Source organism: Gigantopelta aegis, chromosome 1 (assembly GCF_016097555.1).
Source record: "Gigantopelta aegis isolate Gae_Host chromosome 1, Gae_host_genome, whole genome shotgun sequence".
Lineage (NCBI taxonomy): Eukaryota > Metazoa > Mollusca > Gastropoda > Neomphalida > Peltospiridae > Gigantopelta > Gigantopelta aegis.
The window spans coordinates 4,631,669-4,655,555 of NC_054699.1; the positions used below are offsets into that span (position 1 = coordinate 4,631,669).

Below are 23,887 nucleotides of genomic sequence, written 5' to 3' on the forward strand. Positions count from 1 at the left end.
TAGACAATAACACCCGCAAATCTAAAAAATCCATATGGTTATCTCCTAACTAGTAGCTAATGATCATCAAATAGACAATAACACCCGCAAATCTAAAAAATCCATATGGTTATCTCCTAACTAGTAGCTAATGTTCATCAAATAGACAATAACATCTCCCCGCAAATCTAAAAAATCCATATGGTTATCTCCTAACTAGTAGCTAATGTTCATCAAATAGACAATAACACCCGCAAATCTAAAACATCCATATGGTTATCTCCTAACTAGTAGCTAATGATCATCAAATAGACAATAACACCCGCAAATCTAAAAAATCCATATGGTTATCTCCTAACTAGTAGCTAATGTTCATCAAATAGACAATAACACCCGCAAATCTAAAAAATCCATATGGTTATCTCCTAACTAGTAGCTAATGATCATCAAATAGACAATAACACCCGCAAATCTAAAAAATCCATATGGTTATCTCCTAACTAGTAGCTAATGATCATCAAATAGACAATAACACCCGCAAATCTAAAACATCCATATGGTTATCTCCTAACTAGTAGCTAATGATCATCAAATAGACAATAACACCGCAAATCTAAAACATCCATATGGTTATCTCCTAACTAGTAGCTAATGATCATCAAATAGACAATAACACCCGCAAATCTAAAACATCCATATGGTTATCTCCTAACTAGTAGCTAATGATCATCAAATAGACAATAACACCCGCAAATCTAAAACATCCATATGGTTATCTCCTAACTAGTAGCTAATGATCATCAAATAGACAATAACACCCGCAAATCTAAAACATCCATATGGTTATCTCCTAACTAGTAGCTAATGATCATCAAATAGACAATAACACCTGCAAATCTAAAACATCCATATGGTTATCTCCTAACTAGTAGCTAATGATCATCAAATAGACAATAACACCCGCAAATCTAAAACATCCATATGGTTATCTCCTAACTAGTAGCTAATGATCATCAAATAGACAATAACACCCGCAAATCTAAAACATCCATATGGTTATCTCCTAACTAGTAGCTAATGATCATCAAATAGACAATAACACCTGCAAATCTAAAACATCCATATGGTTATCTCCTAACTAGTAGCTAATGATCATCAAATAGATAAAATGAAACGTTTCACCTCCACTGTTACAATCACTTACCGCAGCTGATTATTTACATCAAGTAGTATATGATATCTTGATTAGCACTCTTACAGCACTGGTTTGAAACATAAATGAATCAATGAATGGATGAATGAATGAATAAATGAATGAATGAATGAATGAATGAATGAATGAATGAATGAATGAATGAATGAATGATTAAGCAAACAAATCAATGAACAAGTTTAATGTCACGGACAGCACATACCAGCACCTTTGATATACCAGTTGGCTTTGAAAAATAAACAATCAAAGAAAGAGTCCACTGAGGTTATTTGATCCTACACTGTAAGCACCTCAGGCGAGTGCTATATAACTATATCCTGTACTTACATTCCAAACAGGACTCCCCCGAGATGTGCCGCATGGTCAAAGATCTTCCATCCAAACACGAGTCCTGCCAGGTCGAACACCACCAGTGATGTGATAGCCTGTAGAGAATACAATACAGACATCAGCAGGCAGTGAAACAAGCATGGTGTCTAGTAACCCACATACAGGTTACCATAAAATATAGCTGTGCTATTCACCCCTTTTGCTTATGGACTTAGGAGATACAAAAAATATTTGGGCCGGATATAGGGTGTATACCATCAAATCAAATCTCATAGACGACAATAGTAACATACCAATATGTGGCTAAAACTCCTACCCCTTTTGTTTTACAAAGTTAAGGCTCATGAACTTAGGAGATACAAAAATTTGTTGGGCCAGATATATAGGGTGTATACCACCAAATCAAATCTCATAGACGACAATAGTAACATACCAATATGTGGCTAAAACTCCTACCTGCAGCGTATCAATCAACATATACACTACGGATATAAAATACTACACCCCTTACGCTTAAAAGTGAATCAGAAAAAATTAGGGGTTAAGCTGCTCATTTCAGAGATAACGTGTAGCGTCTATGACTACCCTACCGGTTTTTTAACAGGTACCACATACATGTTTCTAGTACAAGGCTACTTGACACAGTGGTACTAGATGAAGTAAAATTGCATACATTTTTGGCCAAGATGAAACTAATTTTATTTTTTACACCCAACACATTCACCACCAATGACAGAACTTGTGGTGTTAACTGCCCTATCAAAAGTTGGGTGCACCTCGAACCTTGACCCAGCCGGAAGTTCACTGGTTTAGTACTACCAAGAGGACATGTATTGCTTTAGGAATACTCTTAGAATACATGTTCCATATGATGAGTCAGTCTTGCATGTTAACGCCACTCACACTTTTTGCTGAGAACGAGTGTGGGAAGAGGTCTCCCACGAAGGCGATGCTGAGTCTCGACTGAGGGAAATTGTAGCAGACGGCGCCAATCACAGCCAGCAGAGCTCCAGACTGCAACAAACAAAACAGCAAGGAAAGGAAAGGAATGTTTAACAGGCATGAAATTAAACACAGCAGGCACTGAGTTGAGGATTCATTCTTAGGATTCCACAAGAATCATAAATGTGCCAGACCAGCCTCGGTGGCGTAATGGTTAAGCCATTGGACTACAGACTGGAAGATACAGTGTTCGCAGCCTGGTACCAGCCCCAACCCAGAGTGAGTTCTTAAGGGCTCAATGGGTAGGTGTAAGGCCATTAAATGTGCTTCAACATACATATATAGGTATTTTGGGATTCTGTTTCATAATCTTATGTTTCTCACCTAAAATCTGGGATTCGCAAAAGCAAGGAATTCTGCTAAATTCACAGCCTGCATAGAATGTGGTAACCCACGTACAGGTTCATTGTGAGATTTTTCATTTCAGTACGGGCTTCAACCCAGTGCATGTGAACCGTGAGGCTCAGTGAGGAACAGTACAGCATATATCCCCACCACCCCCGAGTTTCACCCACTTTATGGGTGTAATTATAGGTGTGTGTCCCAAGTGTATGACCCCACATGGGGGGATGATTACTTTGGCAGACACTGCAGATTCCAATCCCTGCAATTGTCCACGGTAATCAGCAATGCCATGGAGTTTTTAATTCTCCACGGGCCACGGCACACATTTGTCTTGGACTACATTGTATATTCAGGGGTTTTTCAATGATGCTTTTTTTTGTTGTGGACATTTTCTTAATTGCAGGGGTTTCGAATACACTGGGCTTGGGTGATAAAAACAACAAGCATGGAGTAGTCATATACCATACTCACCCTCCCCCCCCCCCCCCCCCAAAAAAAAATACAGGTGAACACCAAACAAAATAGAACTCTTTCGCAAATTCATTGATCTTTTGTTATTTATTAGTACATTACTTTGTATTTCTCAATGTTGTAACATCCTAGTAACCATACATGCATGCCTGCACTTGATTAAAATTATTACTTTCCACTATAAACTGGATAAAATATTTGGAAATAAATCAAACTATCTCCTATTTATCATCACATTGTCAAGCTAACCGATTATCTCCCCCTTGTCACCTGATTAACTTGAACTATAGTTAGGTCTCACTACACAGATCACTTCCGGGTGACAGTTCATTCATCACGGTCCACTATAGTTCCTAATTGGGACACATGTTATGGGTCACATATTCACTTCTAGCAAATGGTGAAGAATTAAAACAATATGTATGTTTAATGGTAAGCCTTCTGGCTGTATTGTGCCCATGTTATTTTGTAATATTGTGCATCGACCTTTTGGGACATGGGTATATAGCGCAAGTGACAGCCGGGGTGAATCGGTTAATGAACCACCTATTCGGACCGGTACTACAGCCAGATGCGGTCATATAGCAAAAAACTGAGACGGAAATGTTCTCAATTTTGGAGTGAAAATAAATGCTTATATAATGTATGTTTGCAATGGTGTATGTTGTTAGTGCCAACGAGAACCTGTTCTATGGGCAATCTTCGCTTGAAGTTGGGCAGTTTAACATGGGTTTCAATGGCAGATGGCATCTGTGTAGTGAGACCATAAGGTCTCACTACACAGATCACTTCCGGGTGACAGTTCATTCATCACGGTCCACTATAGTTCCTAATTGGGACACATGTTATGGGTCACATATTCACTTCTAGCAAATGGTGAAGAATTAAAACAATATGTATGTTTAATGGTAAGCCTTCTGGCTGTATTGTGCCCATGTTATTTTGTAATATTGTGCATCGACCTTTTGGGACATGGGTATATAGCGCAAGTGACAGCCGGGGTGAATCGGTTAATGAACCACCTATTCGGACCGGTACTACAGCCAGATGCGGTCATATAGCAAAAAACTGAGACGGAAATGTTCTCAATTTTGGAGTGAAAATAAATGCTTATATAATGTATGTTTGCAATGGTGTATGTTGTTAGTGCCAACGAGAACCCGTTCTATGGGCAATCTTCGCTTGAAGTTGGGCAGTTTAACATGGGTTTCAATGGCAGATGGCATCTGTGTAGTGAGACCTTAGACAAACATAGTGGTGAACCGATTATCTCCCCCTTGTCACCTGATTAACTTGAACTATAGTTAGACAAACATAGTGGTGAACCGATTATCTCCCCCTTGTCACCTGATTAACTTGAACTACAGTAAGACAAACATAGTGGTGAACCGATTATCTCCCCCTTGTCACCTGATTAACTTGAACTACAGTAAGACAAACATAGTGGTGAACCGATTATCTCCCCCTTGTCACCTGATTAACTTGAACTATAGTTAGACAAACATAGTGGTGAACCGATTATCTCCCCCTTGTCACCTGATTAACTTGAACTACAGTAAGACAAACATAGTGGTGAACCGATTATCTCCCCCTTGTCACCTGATTAACTTGAACTATAGATAGACAAACATAGTGGTGAACCGATTATCTCCCCCTTGTCACCTGATTAACTTGAACTATAGATAGACAAACATAGTGGTGAACCGATTATCTCCCCCTTGTCACCTGATTAACTTGAACTATAGATAGACAAACATAGTGGTGAACCGATTATCTCCCCCTTGTCACCTGATTAACTTGAACTATAAATAGACAAACATAGTGGTGGTCAGGATTTCTGTCAAGAGGGTACACAGGGTAAAACTGGCTAAAATCTTTGAAAGTAACGGATATATTTCTAGAATTTTTATAGTAAGAGAACTGCTGTTTAAAAGTTGACAAAGTACATGCAATGCAGTGTCCAATTTAAAATGACTACAAATCCATTACCATGTAGATGGTGCCTCGGTGGTGTAGTGGTTATGCCATCGAACTTGAGGCTGGTAGGTACTGGGTTCATATCCCACCTGAGGAAATGGTGGATTTTTCATGCCAGTACTGACACCAACCAAGAGTGAGTGCACTGCTAGACACAATGGGTAGGTGTAAGGCCACATACACCGAGTTTCACCCACTTCACGGGTGCGATTATGAGTGCTTCTCCTGAGTGTATGACCCCACAAAGGGGATGATTATCCAGCATGCACTGCAGGTTCTGTGTACCCCGGACGTGGGTGATACCGAGATAGCTCAACTGACAGCAAATGTGGAGCGAAATGGAAATACTGTTGTTTCACCATTCATCTCATCATCATCCATGTTTGTAATGTCCAAAAAACAAAAAATATCTTTGTCTATGTGTTAACTGTTTGTGGTGTTTATTAAAAAAAAAAAAAAAATTAAAATGTAGTAAAGGCACTTATGGTCTGTTTTGTTTTTATTATGTAACGAGGTGGTATTTTAGTGATTTTAAGCTACAGTTACTGATCCAAAGTATGAAGCCACTGATTAAAACTCTATGCATGTGTGTTTGTACCCTAAAATAATGTTCTGGCAGAAAGCCTGGCTATTAGAACCTCCTGAATGTTTTCATCTGGACATAATGTAAGGTAAATCAGCTCCAAATACTCACGGCCCCCAGTGATGTGACAACACTTCTCCGTAAAATCTTGTTAGTGAGGCTGGCCATGGATGAAACGGCAGCTGAAACACACAATTCAGTCAGTATTGGAATGGAATGAAATGAAACCTCGGTACATTTTAAACTACCGCTATTTGATGTCCAATATATGATAATCACAACAGATGGGGGGATAGAACACAGTTCCACCACAAGTCATAGGCTAATTTTACTCATTTTGTCATGGTATACTGAGCTCATTTGGTAACATTTTCAATAATCATATAACCTGTATTACTATTCGAAAGAGGACCCACTATTTCAATTGCAATGAAAGTACCGGTACACAGCAGCCAGGATATTTCTCTCTCACAAAACAGCTGTCTTCTATTGGTCAATCTATGAAATTGTACATTATCAAATAATAGTTTCTTTTCAACTCTTCATTGATGCTCTATGTCATCAACAGCTTACCTGGCACACATTCAGGGAACATTTGATTTCAAAATTTTGATTAACAGCAGTTCTCTCAGTATGAAAATTAATTAGCAAATAGTATATAACATTTTAGAATTCAGTAGCAATGTCTGAAACTTTCATTATGTGTCTGTGATAAATAAGTACATTTTAATTGATCCCACATATAACATTTGCATAATTAACAGAAAATATCGGAATTCTAATACATTGCCAACTGCATATAAAATGTTCATTGCATTTTAATTCTAATCGTGATCTACTACTAAAGAAGGTGCAGGACGTTAGCCCAGTAGTAAAGTGCTCTCTTGATGCGTGGCCGTTCTAGAACCGATCCCTGTTGGTGGGCCCATTGTGCTATTTCTCGTTCCAACCAGTGCACCATGACTGGTATATCAAAGGCTGTGGTATGTGCTATCCTGTCTGTGGGATGGTACATATAAAAGATCCCTTGCTGCTCATTGAAAAGAATAGTTTGTGAAGTGATGACAGCAGGTTTCCTCCCTCAATATCTGTGTGGTCCTTAACCATATGTCTGACGCCATATAACCGTAAGTAAAATGTGTTGAGTGCATTGTTAAATAAAACATTTCCTTGTTTCCTTGATACTGAAAAAAAATGCCCAAGACATATTTCTCAGTGATACTTTCTAAATGACAAACCTCCACTTATGTACAGGGCTGCCAACTGCTCCTTGCCCAGCAAATTAAGAGCTACAGTTGAGAATGACCACAGGACGTACATATTGCAAGCAAAATGTATAAAACTTATATGACTGAAGGCAGAAAGCACCATAGAAACCACAGATGAATCTGAAATAAAATTTTAAAAATCATAATCATTTAATGATATATCATTAAAAAGTTAACCATAAAACCAACTGTTTTATGTAATTCAACTTATAAAAAAAAAATTATAATTATTACTGGCCCCAATTTTATTTACTGAATTAATTTTATCATGAAAAAATATATGTATTAAAATACTCATGATTCTAGTGCTGTTCAGTATATAGAGTAGAATTTCACCGAGTCGAACTTGGAAGGGTTGAATGCACTGCAACTCTCGAACCAAAAAGTAAGTCCCGAGTTAGACTTACATGATGTTGACCGAATGGTTAGGTCCAACTACTCGGACTTTCTTGAGCTCTGACGGGGTTCGAGTAAACAGGACTCAACTGTATTTAGTTTATCACAGTGACAGAGATACCCCATGGAATATTTTCCACCTCCAACATTGTAGGATATGTCTTTTGATCTTTTATTCATGATTTTGTACAATTGAAACCACAGTCGTTGTAATACAAATGGACTCTCACAGAAAGTCACTTAATATTCTCTATATATATCTATGTACTACAGTGTTTGATATCCCACACATTGAGAACCAATTGGAATATGAAAACAGACAACAGAACAATGCATGCCTTGAACAAAGCAAGAAAAAAAAAAAAAAAACCACCAACAGCTTACTAGGATGGCAAGAGAAGTACTTGATGAGAAAGGGGTGCATTGTGGGTAATTTCCACAGCATCAAGATCAAGCCGTTGAAAGCTATCAGTCCAGTGACAATCTTCTCACCTGATGACAAACGGTTCCACATAGAGTTTATCTGAAAAGATTAATGGAGTTTTGTTATGAAAAATAAGCATTCTTTGATGGAAAGGAAGGAAGGAAATGTTTTATTTAACGATGCACTCAACACATTTTATTTTACAGTTATATGGTGTCAGACATATGGTTAAGGACCACACATATATTGAGAGACAAAACCTGCTGTTGCCACTTCATGGGCTACTCTTTTCCGTTAGGAGCAAGGGATCTTTTATATGCACCATCCCACAGACAGGATAGTACATACCATGGCCATACCATGCCCCCACCCCAATCCCCAAATGTTAGTGATAAACTCTATCTTCCTCTTTAGGTGACATATCTGATCATTATTATTATTTAGAAAAAATTGTATTAAAGTAAAGTAGGGCTTGTAAATTTTTTAAATCACTGATCCCATGGCTAGTGGATTTTATAAAACAGCCTTTGATATATAATTTGTGGTGCACTGGTTGGGAAGGAAAAAAACACACAGAGAATGGGTGCACTGAGATGGTTCGATCCTTTGACACAAGCACCTCAGGTGAGCGCTCTACCAACTGAGCTAGATCCCGTCCTCTCGTGATGATGAATATGTTTTAAAAATAAAAACAAAATTATTTTGCATGTTTGTGATAAAAATAAATTATAATTGCAAATGAAAGAAAAATGAGGCCAATTGTTCCTATATATTTTCCCCCAGCATGATATTTACAGTACTCAGTTTTAAAGAGACAGACCCTAGTTTTTAAATACTAAGGCATATTGTTCAGTATTAGAGCCGTTATGATCACTGAAATCAAACATTACTTATATTTTATTGTTTAAATTTATGGATTTCTGTACAACCGAAATATTTCTGGTCATCCTGGTGTTTCTAATACCACAAAATGCATTTTTAATATTTTTAAAAATGCATGTGCGTCTGAGAAATAACGGTTACGGAGTCGAGCTCTAGTTAGTTGTTAAGGATATTTCCCTGTTCCAGCATCAGAGACTCTTGTTTCATACTACTGTAAAATTATCCAAGTGTGTTACAGGTTTGAAGATTAACTAAACTTAGTGTCCAGTTTTACGGGTTGAAACTAGGGTCTACTGCTTTAAGTTATCTGTTTAATCTCACTTGTGATCTAAATCCAAAATTCTTCTGTGGTATATACCCGACTACCTGGTCACGTGCTTTCCCCATGCCTTTCAATATCTGGTGTGCATGTGCCCTTATACACTCATACTGCCAGATGGTGGCACCAGTAAAACTGAGGCCACAAACCTAAAGAAAATAAAATATAATTAAATATTGTTAGTGCTAATTTTTTACATTTTGTAATGTTTTAGCTCTAGTGCTTAAGACATCACACACACACAGGGTTTACCTCAGGATTTTTGTTAACGAGTTTTGGCAAAAATGTTGGATGTAAACTGAGCCCTCATAGGGAGAGAAAATGCTTTGTTAAGAACTTATAAATTGATATTTAATTAATATTTATTTACATGTGTAATGGAAAATCACTTCCCCTGCCCATCATTATGACCCACCAAAAAATCCACACACACACATTTGTTTGACACATAGGAGTTAAAACTTTGTTTTGTTTAACGACATAACTAGAGCACTTTGATTAATTAATCATCAAAACAATGGATGTCAAACATTTGTTAATTGTGACATGAAGTTTTAAGAGGCTACCTGCTACATTTTTACTTTAATTGTGACAGGAAGTTTTAAGAGGCTACCTGCTACATTTTTACTTTAATTCTGACATAAAGTTTTAAGAGGCTACCTGCTACATTTTTACTATAATTGTGACAGGAAGTTTTAAGAGGCTACCTGCTACATTTTTACTATAATTGCGACATGACGTTTTAAGAGGCTACCTGCTACATTGTTACTTTAATTGTGACATGAAGTTTTATGAGGCTACCTGCTACATTTTTACTTTAATTGTGACAGGAAGTTTTTAGAGGCTACCTGCTTACTTTAATTGTGACAGGAAGTTTTTAGAGGCTACCTGCTACATTTTTACTTTAATTGTGACAGGAAGTTTTATGAGGCTACCTGCTACATTTTTACTTTAATTGTGACAGGAAGTTTTAAGAGGCTACCTGCTACATTTTTACTATAATTGTGACATGAAGTTTTAAGAGGCTACCTGCTACATTTTTGCTTTAATTGTGACAGGAAGTTTTTAGAGGCTACCTGCTTACTTTAATTGTGACAGGAAGTTTTTAGAGGCTACCTGCTACATTTTTACTTTAATTGTGACAGGAAGTTTTTAGAGGCTACCTGCTACATTTTTACTATAATTGTGACAGGAAGTTTTTAGAGGCTACCTGCTACATTTTTACTTTAATTGTGACAGGAAGTTTTTAGAGGCTACCTGCTACATTTTTACTTTAGTAGCACAGGATCTTTTATACAGTGGAACTCCTCTAAACCGGACACCCAGTAACCAAGTAAAATGTCTGGTTTTAGAGGTGTCCAGTTTAGAGAGGTTCTCTTCTGTACAGATATTTAAAAAGGGGTCACGAAAAACATCCAGTTTTTAGGGAATTCCAGTTTACAGAGGGGTCCAGTTTTGAGAGGTTTCACTGCATGTATTTTCCCACAGACAGGACAGCACATACCACAATCTTTGATATACTTGTCGTTGTGCACTGAGGGGACAGGAAAAAACCCAATCAGAGTGTGGTTCCACCAAGAGGATTTGATCCTTTGATCCAAGCACCTTAGGTGAGCACCCTACCAACTGAACTAAATCCCTCCTGTACACGTATTGACCAAGACACTACTGGCACACCCATTTTTGTACACATACCGTAATTTTGTTCATAGAAAATGTAAACTCACAGCCACTGTAAAACAGAACGGTTTAAACAGCAGGGAAGCTCTGCCATCTTGACGAGACTGTTCTTTGACTTGCAATCTCCTCTGTGATTTGAAACTTCGTACTACACGAAAGTTAGACAGCAGTCCATGATTGTCAGACCTGATACACGATGATCCCCGACAGAGGGTGGAACTTCCACTTTGAGGAAGAATGTTTTGGCGACAAATGACATGAGTTCCTGAGTGGCTCCAACATTTCTGCACACATTGAGAAATCTCACTGTTGAATAGAAGAATAAAGTCATATATTACTCTTCAAAAAAAGTAGGAGAACCTCAAATATTAATGTTAATATCAACTATTAGACCGAACATACGTTTTGACCACAGACATCCTAGTAAAGAACGTTCAGGTCTGTTTATCAACACACCGAAATACATTCCATATCACACAGTTGCCCTGTACACATGAGTGGGGTGTCATTCTCGATTTTGACAATTTCCAGGAAGGTCCATTAATCACTGTGGAACATTATTTCTGTCAATCTTTTTCATTCTGTTGATCATACAGTTGTTATTATTTTGTTTTTAGTTATTTTTATTGTCTGAATTTGCTATTTACTGATAAAAAAACGTCAACTTTCAAATTTCACTTCTGACCCCAATCATCCTTCAAGATCTTTGGTGGTCATAAAACCTACTGTAATACTGAACTACCGGTTATAATGTTTGCTCAATTACACATGTAATTCACTATTATCATATAACTATTCCCCACAGCTAATATACCTTACAATTTTGGCAATTGTAAATTCTTATTAGAGTTCCCAATATGATCATGCATGCAAAGCACTAAAATTCAAAATAAGGTGCTGTAACCAGAATTCTTGGTTACTTTGGGTATAAATTAAAAATATATTTCCATTGTCCTGGGGACCTACAGACATCAGTGTTTAATGAGAGCTATTACTTACACTCCCCATCACTCCCCCGTGGATAGTAGTTTTTATCTCCCCTTAGCGTATGAATTTATATAGCATCAATATGGCAATATCTTAAATGGCTCCTCATAATGTATCCAGACAGTGCACCACGATTGGTACATCAAAGACCATGGTATGTGCTATCCTATCTATGAGATGGTACATATAAATGATCCCTGGCTGCTAATCAAAAAGAGTAACCACTAAGGTTTCCTCCCTTAATATCTGCGTGGTCCTTAACCATATGTCCAACGCCATATAACTGTAAATAAAATGTGTTGAGTGCATTGTTAACTAAACCATTTCCTTCAGTGGGGAACAATGAATTACTCTCTTCAATCAGGTCCATGTCAAGAACTGGGACTATAGAATATGCATGTAGTCTTGTAAATTACTCTCTTCAATCAGGTACATGTCAAGAACTGGGACTATAGAATATGCATGTAGTCTTGTAAATTACTCTCTTCAATCAGGTCCATGTCAAGAACTGGGCTATAGAATATGCATGTAGTCTTGTAAATTAAATTATATTTAGCCCTTTGTTGAACCAGTTATGGATCACTGGTCAGTGCAAGTGGTTTACACCTACCCATTGAGCCTTGCGGGGCACTCACTCAGGGTTTAGAGTCGATATCTGGATTAAAAATCTCATGCCTCGACTGGGATCCAAATCCAGTACCTACCAGCCTGTAGACCGGTGGCCTAACCATGACGCCACTGAGGCCAGTGAGTCACTAGAAAGAGATCCATGGAAACATCCACTATTTGCCAAATGCCCATTCGACTGCTTTTTGCAGAGATACGGCCCTGATCATGTAAATTATGGTTGTGTCATTCAGATTACTTTGGATGTTCCATCAATTGCCTTAAAACATATATCAGAAAAAAACCTATGCAGTTTGATGGTAATTTGTAAAGAACTTCTTTTTTAATTTACACTGCACTTTTACCCCCAATAGAATGTTATTTGAGATGGTATGGGTTTAAAACTTAATAAATTAATATGTTTTTATATGAATTTTATCTTTATTCATTATGTTGGTGTTGTTAAACTATAGAACATGTTCTACATCTTCTGCTGCCAGATCTATAGAGTGTTTTGTCATATTCGATTCAGTATCAGTGTGTTTCTTTTCTAACTAGTACCATACTCACCAGACCTTAAAATCGATGGTCGCCCAACAGGACTACCTATGTAAAATTCTATAGTCGCCCTTAGTCAATAAAGGTCGCCACGGGCAACTGCTAATTTTCAACCCTGCTTACCTTCAAAGTACTCAGGTTAGGTTTCTTCCTACAGTGTGTGTGTAAATTAGTGATTAGTATGTGAAATATTAACAAACTCAAAAATTATCAATGTTAAGGTATTTAATGTCAATCACAGAATTATTGTTTTATTACAGAAAGAATCTTTGCCTACTTGGTGGTGGGCAAAATGTTGGATTTTCATTATGGACTTGTCTCTGTAAAGTTTGTTTTATTTAACGATGCCACTAGAGCACGTTGATTTTTGATCTTATCATTGGCTATTGGACGTCAAACATATGGTCATTCTGACATTGTTTTTTAGAGGAAACCCACTGTCGTCACATAGGCTACTCTTTTATGACAGGCAGCAAGGGATCTTTTATTTGCACTTCCCACAGGCAGGACAGCACAAACCATGGCCTTTGTTGAACCAGTTATGGATCACTGGTTGGTGCAAGTGGTTTACACCTACCCATTGAGCCTTAAAGAGCACTCACTCAGGGTTTGGAGTCAGTGTCTGGATTAAAAATCCCATGCCTCGACTGGGATCCGAACCCAGTAGCTACCAGCCTGTAGACCGATGGCCTAACCATGACGCCACCGAGGCCGATATAGGACTTGTCGCTGATGACAATAAATAATAATAAAGGTTCTGTCAAAAACCATCTACATGTAGCTCTCGAACGACGTGTGAATGTGTGGAGGAGTCTAGACTGTCTTTTGAGTGAAGTTTATAGAGGTCTTGGAGCAATGAATTCCCAACCCATCCACCCTCTCTGCACACACACACACACAAATGTACTCTCCATTCTGACTATGTATTATAGTTAATACACTTGATAATTTCCACTATCCCAGAAGAAAAAATCATGAGTCGGCATTGTCGGATTTATCAAACTTGGATTGTTAGAAAAACAATCTTTATTTAACAACACCTCTGCACATTTTTAAACTTGAGCTATTTGACACCTAATACATCCTACAGAACTGCCCACACCTGGAAGAGAACCTTCATAAAGTTTGGACAAACGACACATCCCTCAATATCACTCTTTGGACCTATCAACGACCTCCAGAACACGTCACATTTCGTCATCACATCCGGATCATTGATCTAAATACAGCCAAATCTTGATTGAACGCAGAAGAAGAAGACACCTAACATGTGGATATTGGGTAGGACTTTGGCACGGTCACGTATAAAGAACATTATAAATACTTATAATAAACAGTTAGGGTTAGGGTTAGTGACAATGCCAAAGGAAAGTCCTTCCGGATATTACAACACTAGATTGGGACAGGCGGGCGGCGGGGGAGGACAAACGTCCACCGAGGGCGATAGATCCTGCTACCAGTGGCACATCAAGCAAGTATTACTTGGAAGTGAGCACGCGCTTCGACACAGGTCGACTGAACTACATTGAACATTCTGGTGTCGTAAAAGCTTTTTAAAATGTATAAAGTTAAAATATGACATAAATATTTCTGTGGTAACAAAATTATCTGCCACACCTGCGGATACTATTTCTAACAGCACACCCAAACAAGGTACGCAGAGATAAACACGACATTTGACATTAGTATCATTACATCAGGACACACAAAATTACTAGAGTTATCTTTCCTTATTCTACACACGTTCTTCTTCTCCTTTCGTGTTTATTTTCCTTCACTTCTTGAAGACCCCCCAAAATGGGCAGTGTTATTAGCATACTGAATAGAAAAAAGGAAGTATTCAGCACATTTTAATTAAGGTTAGGATATGCTGTCTCTCATATGGTTTAGTAGCACAACGATATTGAAAAAGGAATATCGCCACACCATGGGCTACTCTTTTCGTTTAGCAGCAAGTTTTTATTTTTAATAATCACCATTCGACAGACAGAATAGTACAAAGCACGGCCTTTATTACACCAGTTGTACATTCATCTAGGAAGGGGGGCGGGGGGGGGGGGGGAGTCGATCCTAGACTGATCGCACATCTGATCAGATGTTATTCTTTTTGTGTGTTTCTACTAACATCTAAACGAATATTCTCAATAATATTGTCTACAATAAAATGACCATAAACTATGTTTTTAACTGGTCAAAAGCTAAAACCAGTAACTTTAAATAAAACAATTAAGATTATGCATTTAATTGGAACTATATCGACAGCGCTAGTATCTCCTCTGCTTAAAGGGACAGTCCTTAGTTTACAACCATTGTAAAATGACGTAACATACAAATTAAATATATTTTCTTATTTAGAATATCAGTGTCTGTATTTCGTAATTTTGTAATTTGGGTGCTACAAACATTAGAATACAACCGCAAAAACATTCGATATACAGACACTGGTATTCTAAATAAGAAATGTATTTAGTATGAAATAGTAGTTGCCGACAAGGCTCTGTTATCGCAAACATCTTACAATGGCTGAAAACTCGGGACAGTCGCTGCAGAAACGTTAAATATTGATTAACTGAAAACATCTACGAGTCATAGCTCCTAAATGCCAAATAATACAATATTACCATACCGACAGCCCCATTTAAATTTACATTAAGTAATAAAAACACAAAAGAATGCACCGTGACATACGAATCTACCATAAATAAAAGCATAAATGCCCAATGCACCCCACCCCGCAACATTATTCATTAGTGTAGTGCGCTAATCATCAAAGGTCGAACAATATAGCCTAAATTATTCCCGGAAACGAGAACGAATCCAGCTATTTCTGCGCAGGTGCAGGAAGAAGAAAGAGTAGAATTTTTGGAAACACCTGTCAAGACAAATAAAAGTCAAATTGAAAAATAATACTAAAGTCAGACTTGTAAGAGTCGTATATTTCGTATCCGTACTGAAGAATTCTTTATCAAAACAGTAAGCTTTCTTATTTTATACCTGATTGCTCCTGGGTGGAAATTTCAGGTGATCCTGAAGTTTTGAGATCGAGTAGGGTTACTGAAGTTCAACTTTCGGTTTAGGTTACTTCAGAAGTGTTTATTATGACAACTCTCCTGGGCAGATTTCACCAGTTGTTCTGGGTAATGTGAATTGGTAATTCGGCGATGGTATATTGTTGTTAATATTAAAGTAAAAAATTAAACTAAAACAATAAAAATAGGATACAACAAATTAATAAATTTAGTTTTCAACATTTTTATGATTTTAATTTGATGTAGAATTCAAGATGAGTGATAAAACTTGACCTTTTTCATACCAAGTTCATATAAATTCTAACCACTTGGAAAACTTGATTGCTGAGCCATATTTCATCTTTGAATATATATTGAATATTCGTTATCCTAATAATTCAGGGCTTACCCTGGATCAAAAATACCTGTAGCCAAAACATTTGCCAAATGGGATTTTTATTAGCCATAATGAAAATGTTTTAGCCAAAAGATCCCTTGCTGCTGATCGAAAAGAGTAGCTCATAAAGTGGCGACAGCGGGTTTCCTCTCTCAATATCTGTATGGTCCTTAACCATATATACTCTTCAAAAAAAGAAACGCAAAAGGGTACAAATGGGTTATAACTCCGATTTTATGTTTCCTACCGGTTCATGCTTTGTGAATATAAGGTCATTGCATGTCCCAAACACATTCTCACGGTTACATTCGATAAAACGCAGCTACTGTACAATAAAGTTCCAAAATGTGAATATTCGCAAAAACGCAGCCACGTGCAAACCATGTCACCACTGCACGTGCGTTGTCTGCACGTGCAACATGAACACCGACAGTATAAAAGTGCAGGGTGTTCGCTTGCCTGGCCTCTGTATCTGGCCGACAGTTGACAATCCAGGACATGCCACGTCTCAGTGAACCGCAGAGAAACGATGCCATCGGCCGACTAGACGCAGGCGAATCCAGAACGGCCGTTGCCAGGGCATTCCATGTGTCCCCAAGCACCATCTCCAGACTGTGGGACCGTTACCAGCAACATGGATCAACACGTGACCTCCCTAGATCCGGTCAACCACGGGTCACTACCCCCGGGCAGGACCGCTACATCCGGGTACGCCACCTTCGGGAACGATTGACTACTGCCAACTCCACAGCCGCAGCAATACCAGGTTTGCGCAGGATATCCGACCAGACCGTACGGAACCGCCTACGTGAGGTAGGAATTCGTGCCAGATGTCCAGTTCGAGGTGTCATCTTAACACCACAACACCGTCGACTCCGACTGCAGTGGTGCCAGATTCATCGACAATGGCCTCAACTGCGATGGAGACAGGTGTGGTTCAGTGACGAGTCCCGATTTCTGCTCCGACGTCATGATGGAAGATGTCGCGTGTATAGGCGTCGTGGTGAACGTTATGCGGCAAACTGCGTGCAGGAAGTGGACAGATTCGGCAGGGGTAGTGTCATGGTGTGGGCAGCCATCTCATACACTGGCAGAACTGACCTGGTCCACGTGCAGGGCAACCTGAATGCACAGGGCTACATTGACCAGATCCTCCGGCCACACATCGTTCCAGTTATGGCCAACGCCAACGCAGTGTTCCAACATGACAACGCCAGGCCTCACACAGCACGTCTCACAACGGCTTTCCTACAGAACAACAACATTAATGTCCTTCCTTGGCCATCGATATCACCGGATTTGAACCCAATTGAGCATCTATGGGACGAGTTGGACCGACGCCTGCGACAACCACAGCCCCAGACCCTGCCCGAGCTGGCAGCAGCCTTGCAGGCCGAGTGGGCCACCATCCCCCGGGACGTCATCCGTACTCTGGTTGCTTCAATGGGCAGGCGGTGCCAGGCAGTTGTCAACACACGTGGAGGCCACACCCGGCATTGACTCCAGATGACCTTGACCTTGGTGGTGTGTCCTATCACTTACTCACAATGGACTAGAGTGAATTGTGAACAATCCTGCAACATTTGGTAATGATCGGACTCACCATTCAATAATGAAATCAATTCTCCAAATGTTACGACAATGTGGTTTTGCGTTTCTTCTTTTGAAGAGTATATATCTGACGCCATATAACCGTAAATAAAGTGTTTTGAGTGCGTCGTTAAATAAAACATTTCCTTCCTTATATATGAATCTGAAAATGCATCTTTCTCGGCTAATTATGTACAAACTGGAATAAGTTTGCGGGTAGGGGCATTTAAGATATATATTACTTCTCCCACTTCTAAGGCCTGTGACATAAAATCAACAAACGTACAGAAATATGGGGGTGGATGGATGGGAAAGAGTTTGACCCATGCCCCTCTATATAAAGGCTCTAAAGACTAACCCTAACCCTAAAACTAACCTTAACCACTGAAAGGGGGGTATGGGGGTCGAACTCATGCCAGTGGATGTTTATGGAGGGTGTTGGGTTTTTTTCTTTTATTTCTTTTTTTTTCCAAATAATTTTTTTAGAGCCAATACTCTTATTTTTTTGTCTTTTTTTTTAATAGAGCTCATTATTTCTTTAAAATAGCAATCTTTATGTTGGTTTAACCTTTTTATTATTATTATTTAAAACATTTTTTTTTTAAAGTGACCATCAATTCCCCACCCCAACAATTTCGTAATTTGAGCCATATTGTTGTTGATTTCAATGTCGTGTTAAATGCTTGTTGATTTTAGCTTGTAAAATACCTAGCCTAAGAATGCTGACTTCACATTATTACAACTGTTCCATTTACATCAATTGTTTTTTATTAAAAAGATTGAAATTTACGGTCTTTTTACAATCCAGCTAACTTGTGAGACCTCACAGTCTACAAATTTATATAATATTTTATTTAACAAATTTTATGATTATTGTAAACTAATTGTATTCAGCGTATGTTTAATCGCAACTAATATAATATGGTAAGAAATACTGCATTTTAATTTCCCACGATTGCAATATGCAGACCTTGCCTTTTAAGGTACACGGGTGCAATCGCACTTGTACAGCGCATGCAATTTCAATCTGGCGAGTGTGAACAATAACGCACATTACATTTAACAAACAGCGCACGTAAAATAATTTTGTATATTGATTGCCACTATTTACCGTATGTAGCTGATAGAAAGATCTGTTTAATAATACCAGAAAAAAAATGTTACGGGACCGGTAGCGTTCATGCAAGATTTTAATATATGACTGGTACTTATCTTTGCTATACAAATTGAAAAACACAGATTTAATAGACATCTTCGAAGACGTACCAGTCCGATCAAAACTTCTTTGCCTATTTAATTTAATATTAATTAGAAACGGTCCACTTTTGTAAGGTAATAGATCACAATGTCTGATACGGATAATTCGTTTATACCATTCATAGAGTTATGACAAAAAGAGAAAAGGGATTGAATTAAATAGTGGCTTCAGTGGCCTATACAAATGAACTTGTTATGGAAATCAGCGAAGTCGGTAAAATTGTTTTGTGTAATTTAATACTTTCTTTTTAAAAAAAAAGAAAGAAATGAAATTTAGACGGAATAATAAAAAGAAGGAAAGGAAATAATAATAGGTATGTAGAAATAAGCCTAGATATTTTTTTACGTCTATTATTTTTCTTTTTTATCTTTAAAAAAAAAATCAAATAAAACTTTATTTAAGTATTTGTATTTCAGCCAGAGGTTAATGAATGTGCATATGGTATTTATATATGTATATATGTACACACTATAGTAACAGTAATCAATGATCAGTGCCACCTATTTAATTTTTGTTTCATTTGTTCGAAAGTCACAGACCATGTGACTGGAACATGATTTGATGCGCAGTACTCTGTGGCATATTGACCAATCAGAGCTATCGGGGTCAGATTATTTTTACTCTTGGAATTCTGCATGCACACGCTGGTCTACTTGACAACTTATTATGCATTGATGATGATGTCTATAATTATGTGGGGTTTTTTATTATCTTTATTATGGCATTCCACGTTTGGAATAAAATCCTTTTGGGGCCATTCTAGATCAATGACGTAACGCTGTCAGAGCCGTTCATAATTTGTAGCGGTAGGTCAAATGGCATGTTACAAAATGTTGAGGGAGGGAGAGTCACTGTTTGCGTAATTGTTTAATTAAAAATGTCAAGTGAATGTCAATGTCCCAACCAACACATCAATGAAATAATTGTAGGCCTACGAGTTATTAAAAAACATGTTTTAATAATATGAGTCGGTAGTGCACACCTGAGATGCCTGGATCGTAGTTCATGAACGACCTCCTCGGAACCAGTGGGTTTTTCCCATCCCAACTATCCTAATCATATTCGTTGTGCATAATAATGAAATTCAATACAAGTTGATTCTTATATATGTTTAGCTGTACATTCATCAAACCATGAAATGGTATATATATATAATTGTGTGTATCAAATTATCTGACTACATAGTACTACTCCTGAAACTTTTTAATAAATTATAATTCCATTCCTGAAAGGGAAAAGAAGTTAGACTATACTAATGAGTAATGAATCAAACAACATAAAATTAGAAGATAAACATTATTGATTTATTGGTTCATTTTTGCAACGTATGTCTGCATTTACATGTACCAATTACTTCATAAATTAATAATGTTTTGTTTTCATTTGCCTTAGCATTTTGATGAATGCGATTTTTCACTCGCCTAAGTGTTTTGAGGTGTGCAGTTTTTCACTCACCTTTCTTTTTCAAAAGCCAAGGACTGGATATGCATGAGTGCGAAATTAACAAAGACAAAGGAAATAAACAAATGAAACAACAATTAGGTATTCATTTATGCGCACAACTTTTGTTTTGTTTTTTTCTCTTTTGTTTTACAAATTTACATAAAGATTTACTTGTGTGTAATTGTATTGTTTAATGTCTGCAATGATGTCTCTTGACACATGCAGTCTCGGCTGGCAAGCGTGACCTATATGCACACTGAGAGCAGTATAAGTTCAGCCAACGAACATTTTCCTAATGTTTGCGAACTATCTGGACATTGGGTTTAACGTGAAGTGCATAAACCAGTCTAGTGGATGTTTTTTGGGGTGTCTGCTCGGTCTGGCTGAAATCGGCCAAGGATAGCCAACTTGTCTTTTGGTCCTGAACTAGCATGTGTATTGAAACTGACACGCATTGTCGGTCCGTTTTTGTTATTTTGGTTCAAAGACTTTACAAAGTTAAAATAACAAGCTACAGATATTTCAGACTTTGCTTTCATATATGTTTTTAAATACTTGCCATTAAAACTAATAACCGTGATTATTAAAATAAGCAAAGATTATTATGCTGTATTCTGGATGACAGTGCTTCTCTTTACCGGTCGCTAGATCGCTATATAGTACGCTAATTGAATATTTGGTATTATTATTATGTTTGCGGTGTCGGATAGATTCTATAACCGTTTGTTCACATCAGAAGATAGAAAACAGCTTAGCCAAAATTTTAGTCACTTGCAAATTTTATTAGCCATTTTTTTTAAATTGCTACCGACAGCATGAGCCCTGTGATTATCAGCATCAAGGTGTTCTTTAGCTGTCTACCGGCGTCGTGGTTAGGCCATCAGTCTACAGGCTGGTATGTACTGGGTTCGGATCCCAGTCGAGGCATGGGATTTTTAATCCAGATACCGACTCCAAATCCTGAGTGAATGCTCCGCAAGGCTCAGTGGGTAGGTGTAAACCACTTGCACCAACCAGTGATCCATAACTGGTTCAACAAAGGCCATGGTTTGTGCTATCCTGCCTGTGGGAAGTGCAAATAAAAGATCCCTTACTGCTAATCGGAAAGAGTAGCCCATGTAGTGGCGACAGTGGGTTTCCTCTCAAAATCTGTGTGGTCCATAACCATATGTCTGATGCCATATAACCGTAAATAAAATGTGTTGAGTGTGTCATTAAATAAAACGTTGCTTTCTTTCTTTAGCTGTCTGGCAGCTTGCACCATCCTCACTTTTCTTGACAATTATATGTTTATCTGCTGTGAATTTTTGTATTGGAATTAGAGTGACCACCATCTTAAAGGTCTGCCCTCTTGCTGCTACTTCATACTGAAATGTGTGACCAGTCTTTGACCTGGATGAATAATACTAGTACACTGTAAGTATAACATATAGCGTGGTTGTCTGATTATAGCAGGAATATACCTGAACAGCGAAGCTTTGTGGCTATTTTCCTGCTATGTGAGGAAACCATGATATATGTAATTTGTACCATACCGACTGCCGACATTCATTTGGCTTGAATTTAGTATCTCTTTTTTTGTGTAGATGGTGATCATACTCCATGTTTACATGTATCTCTGCTCATTTGATACACCATGTTGTGTGTTTTGACTATCTGAGAGCAGCATAAGTTCAGCTAACAAACGTTTTCCTAATGTTCGCAAACTAACTGGACATTGGGTTTAACGTGAAGTGTATAAACCAGTCTAGTAGACGTTTTTGGGTTTTTTTGCTCGGTCTGGCTGAACTCGGCCAAGGACATGTACATGTATATTGAATCTGACACGCATTGTCGGTCCGTTTTTGTTACTGATATTTTGGTTCAAAGACTATACAAAGTTAAAATAACAAGCTACAGATATTTCAGACTTTGATTTCATATATGTTTAATACTTGCGATTAAAACTAATAACCGTGATTATTAAAATAAGCAAACATTATTGTGCACTGTATTCTGGATGACAGTGCTTCTCGTTACTGGTCGCAAGATCGCTATATAGTACGCTAATTGAATATTGGTATTATTATTATATTTCGGGTGTTGGATAGATTATGTAACCGTTTGTTCACATCAGAAGATAGAAAACAGCTTAGCCAAAATTTTAGCCACTTGCAAATTTTATTAGCCATTTTTAAAATGCTACCGACAGCATGAGCCCTGTGATTATCAGCATCAAGGTGTTCTTTAGCTGTCTGGCAGCTTGCACCATCCTCACTTTTCTTGACAATTATATGTTTATCTACTGTGAATTTTTGTATTGGAATTAGAGTGACCTCCATCTTAAAGGTCTGCCCTCTTGCTGCTACTTCATACTGAAATGTGTGACCAGTCTTTGACCTGGATGAATAATACTTGAGTGTGATAACCAGCAGATTAGATCATGTTTTGAATAGATGTAGAGAGTCACCAAGTGATCCTCTGTCTCGTTGGAAATCAAAAGGCAGTTCTTCATTGTAACACATTAAGATCAACCCCCATTGTGATATTTCTCGTTCCAGCCAGTGCATGCAACCATGATTGATATATCAAAGGTCATGGTATGTAACTACTACGGGGTATGTGCCATCCTGTCTGTGGGATGGTGCATATAAAAGATCCTTCGCTATTAATGGAAAGATGTAACAGGTTTTCTCATTAAGACTACATACATAGGTCTAATTTATCAAATATTTGATATCCAGAAGTTAATAATAACTAAATCAGTGTGCTCTAATGGTGTTGTTAAACAATACACACTTCAACTATTGTATTATATATTATTTTTGTTAAATAGTCATACTTGCATAATAATTATGGGAAACGGCATTTCGGTTCTGTGATTTTACCGACATAGTACCGGAAACGATCATATAATTGATGTGTAACTTGTATCGCTGATTAGTTACTGCTGAAATTAATGTCCTACATTGTCCATTGTATTATGTATGGTCAATCTAGGGTGCTTTCACATCTGCTGCTTTCACATCTGCTGCTTTCACATTGTTCTTGCAATACTGTGTGTATGAGACGGGATGTAGCACAGTGGTAAAGCATTTGCTTGATGCCCAAGTAGCCCATGAAGTGGCGACAGCGGGTTTCCTCTCTCTATATCTGTGTGGTCCTTAACCATACATGTATGTCCGACGCCAT

At 37.9% G+C, this 23,887-nt stretch overlaps 2 protein-coding genes across 5 annotated transcripts in view; one reads left to right on the forward strand and one right to left on the reverse strand.

Moving 5' to 3' along the window:
* LOC121369620 (presenilins-associated rhomboid-like protein, mitochondrial) overlaps window positions 1-14,748 on the reverse strand; it is a 16,685-nt gene extending 1,937 nt beyond the window's left edge. The window contains exons 1-8 of one of the 2 annotated variants that reach the window (XM_041494647.1): window positions 14,638-14,748; window positions 10,917-11,175; window positions 9,192-9,338; window positions 7,949-8,087; window positions 7,139-7,288; window positions 6,012-6,082; window positions 2,426-2,536; window positions 1,520-1,617 (exon numbers count right to left, since the gene is read on the reverse strand). In XM_041494647.1, coding sequence (XP_041350581.1) covers window positions 1,520-1,617; window positions 2,426-2,536; window positions 6,012-6,082; window positions 7,139-7,288; window positions 7,949-8,087; window positions 9,192-9,338; window positions 10,917-11,175; window positions 14,638-14,696 — 1,034 coding nt within the window. In that variant the 5' untranslated portion in view covers window positions 14,697-14,748. The remainder of the gene's footprint in view (window positions 1-1,519; window positions 1,618-2,425; window positions 2,537-6,011; window positions 6,083-7,138; window positions 7,289-7,948; window positions 8,088-9,191; window positions 9,339-10,916; window positions 11,176-14,637) is intronic. The other variant, XM_041494655.1, reaches the window with a different exon arrangement.
* A 1,117-nt stretch (window positions 14,749-15,865) lies between these two features.
* The window catches only part of LOC121369633, a 33,519-nt gene continuing 25,497 nt past the window's right edge, over window positions 15,866-23,887 (forward strand). For 2 of the 3 annotated variants that reach the window (XM_041494668.1, XM_041494685.1), the window contains exons 1-2: window positions 15,866-15,993; window positions 22,039-22,132. The gene's annotated coding sequence lies outside the window, so the exon portion shown is untranslated. The remainder of the gene's footprint in view (window positions 15,994-22,038; window positions 22,133-23,887) is intronic. The other variant, XM_041494676.1, reaches the window with a different exon arrangement.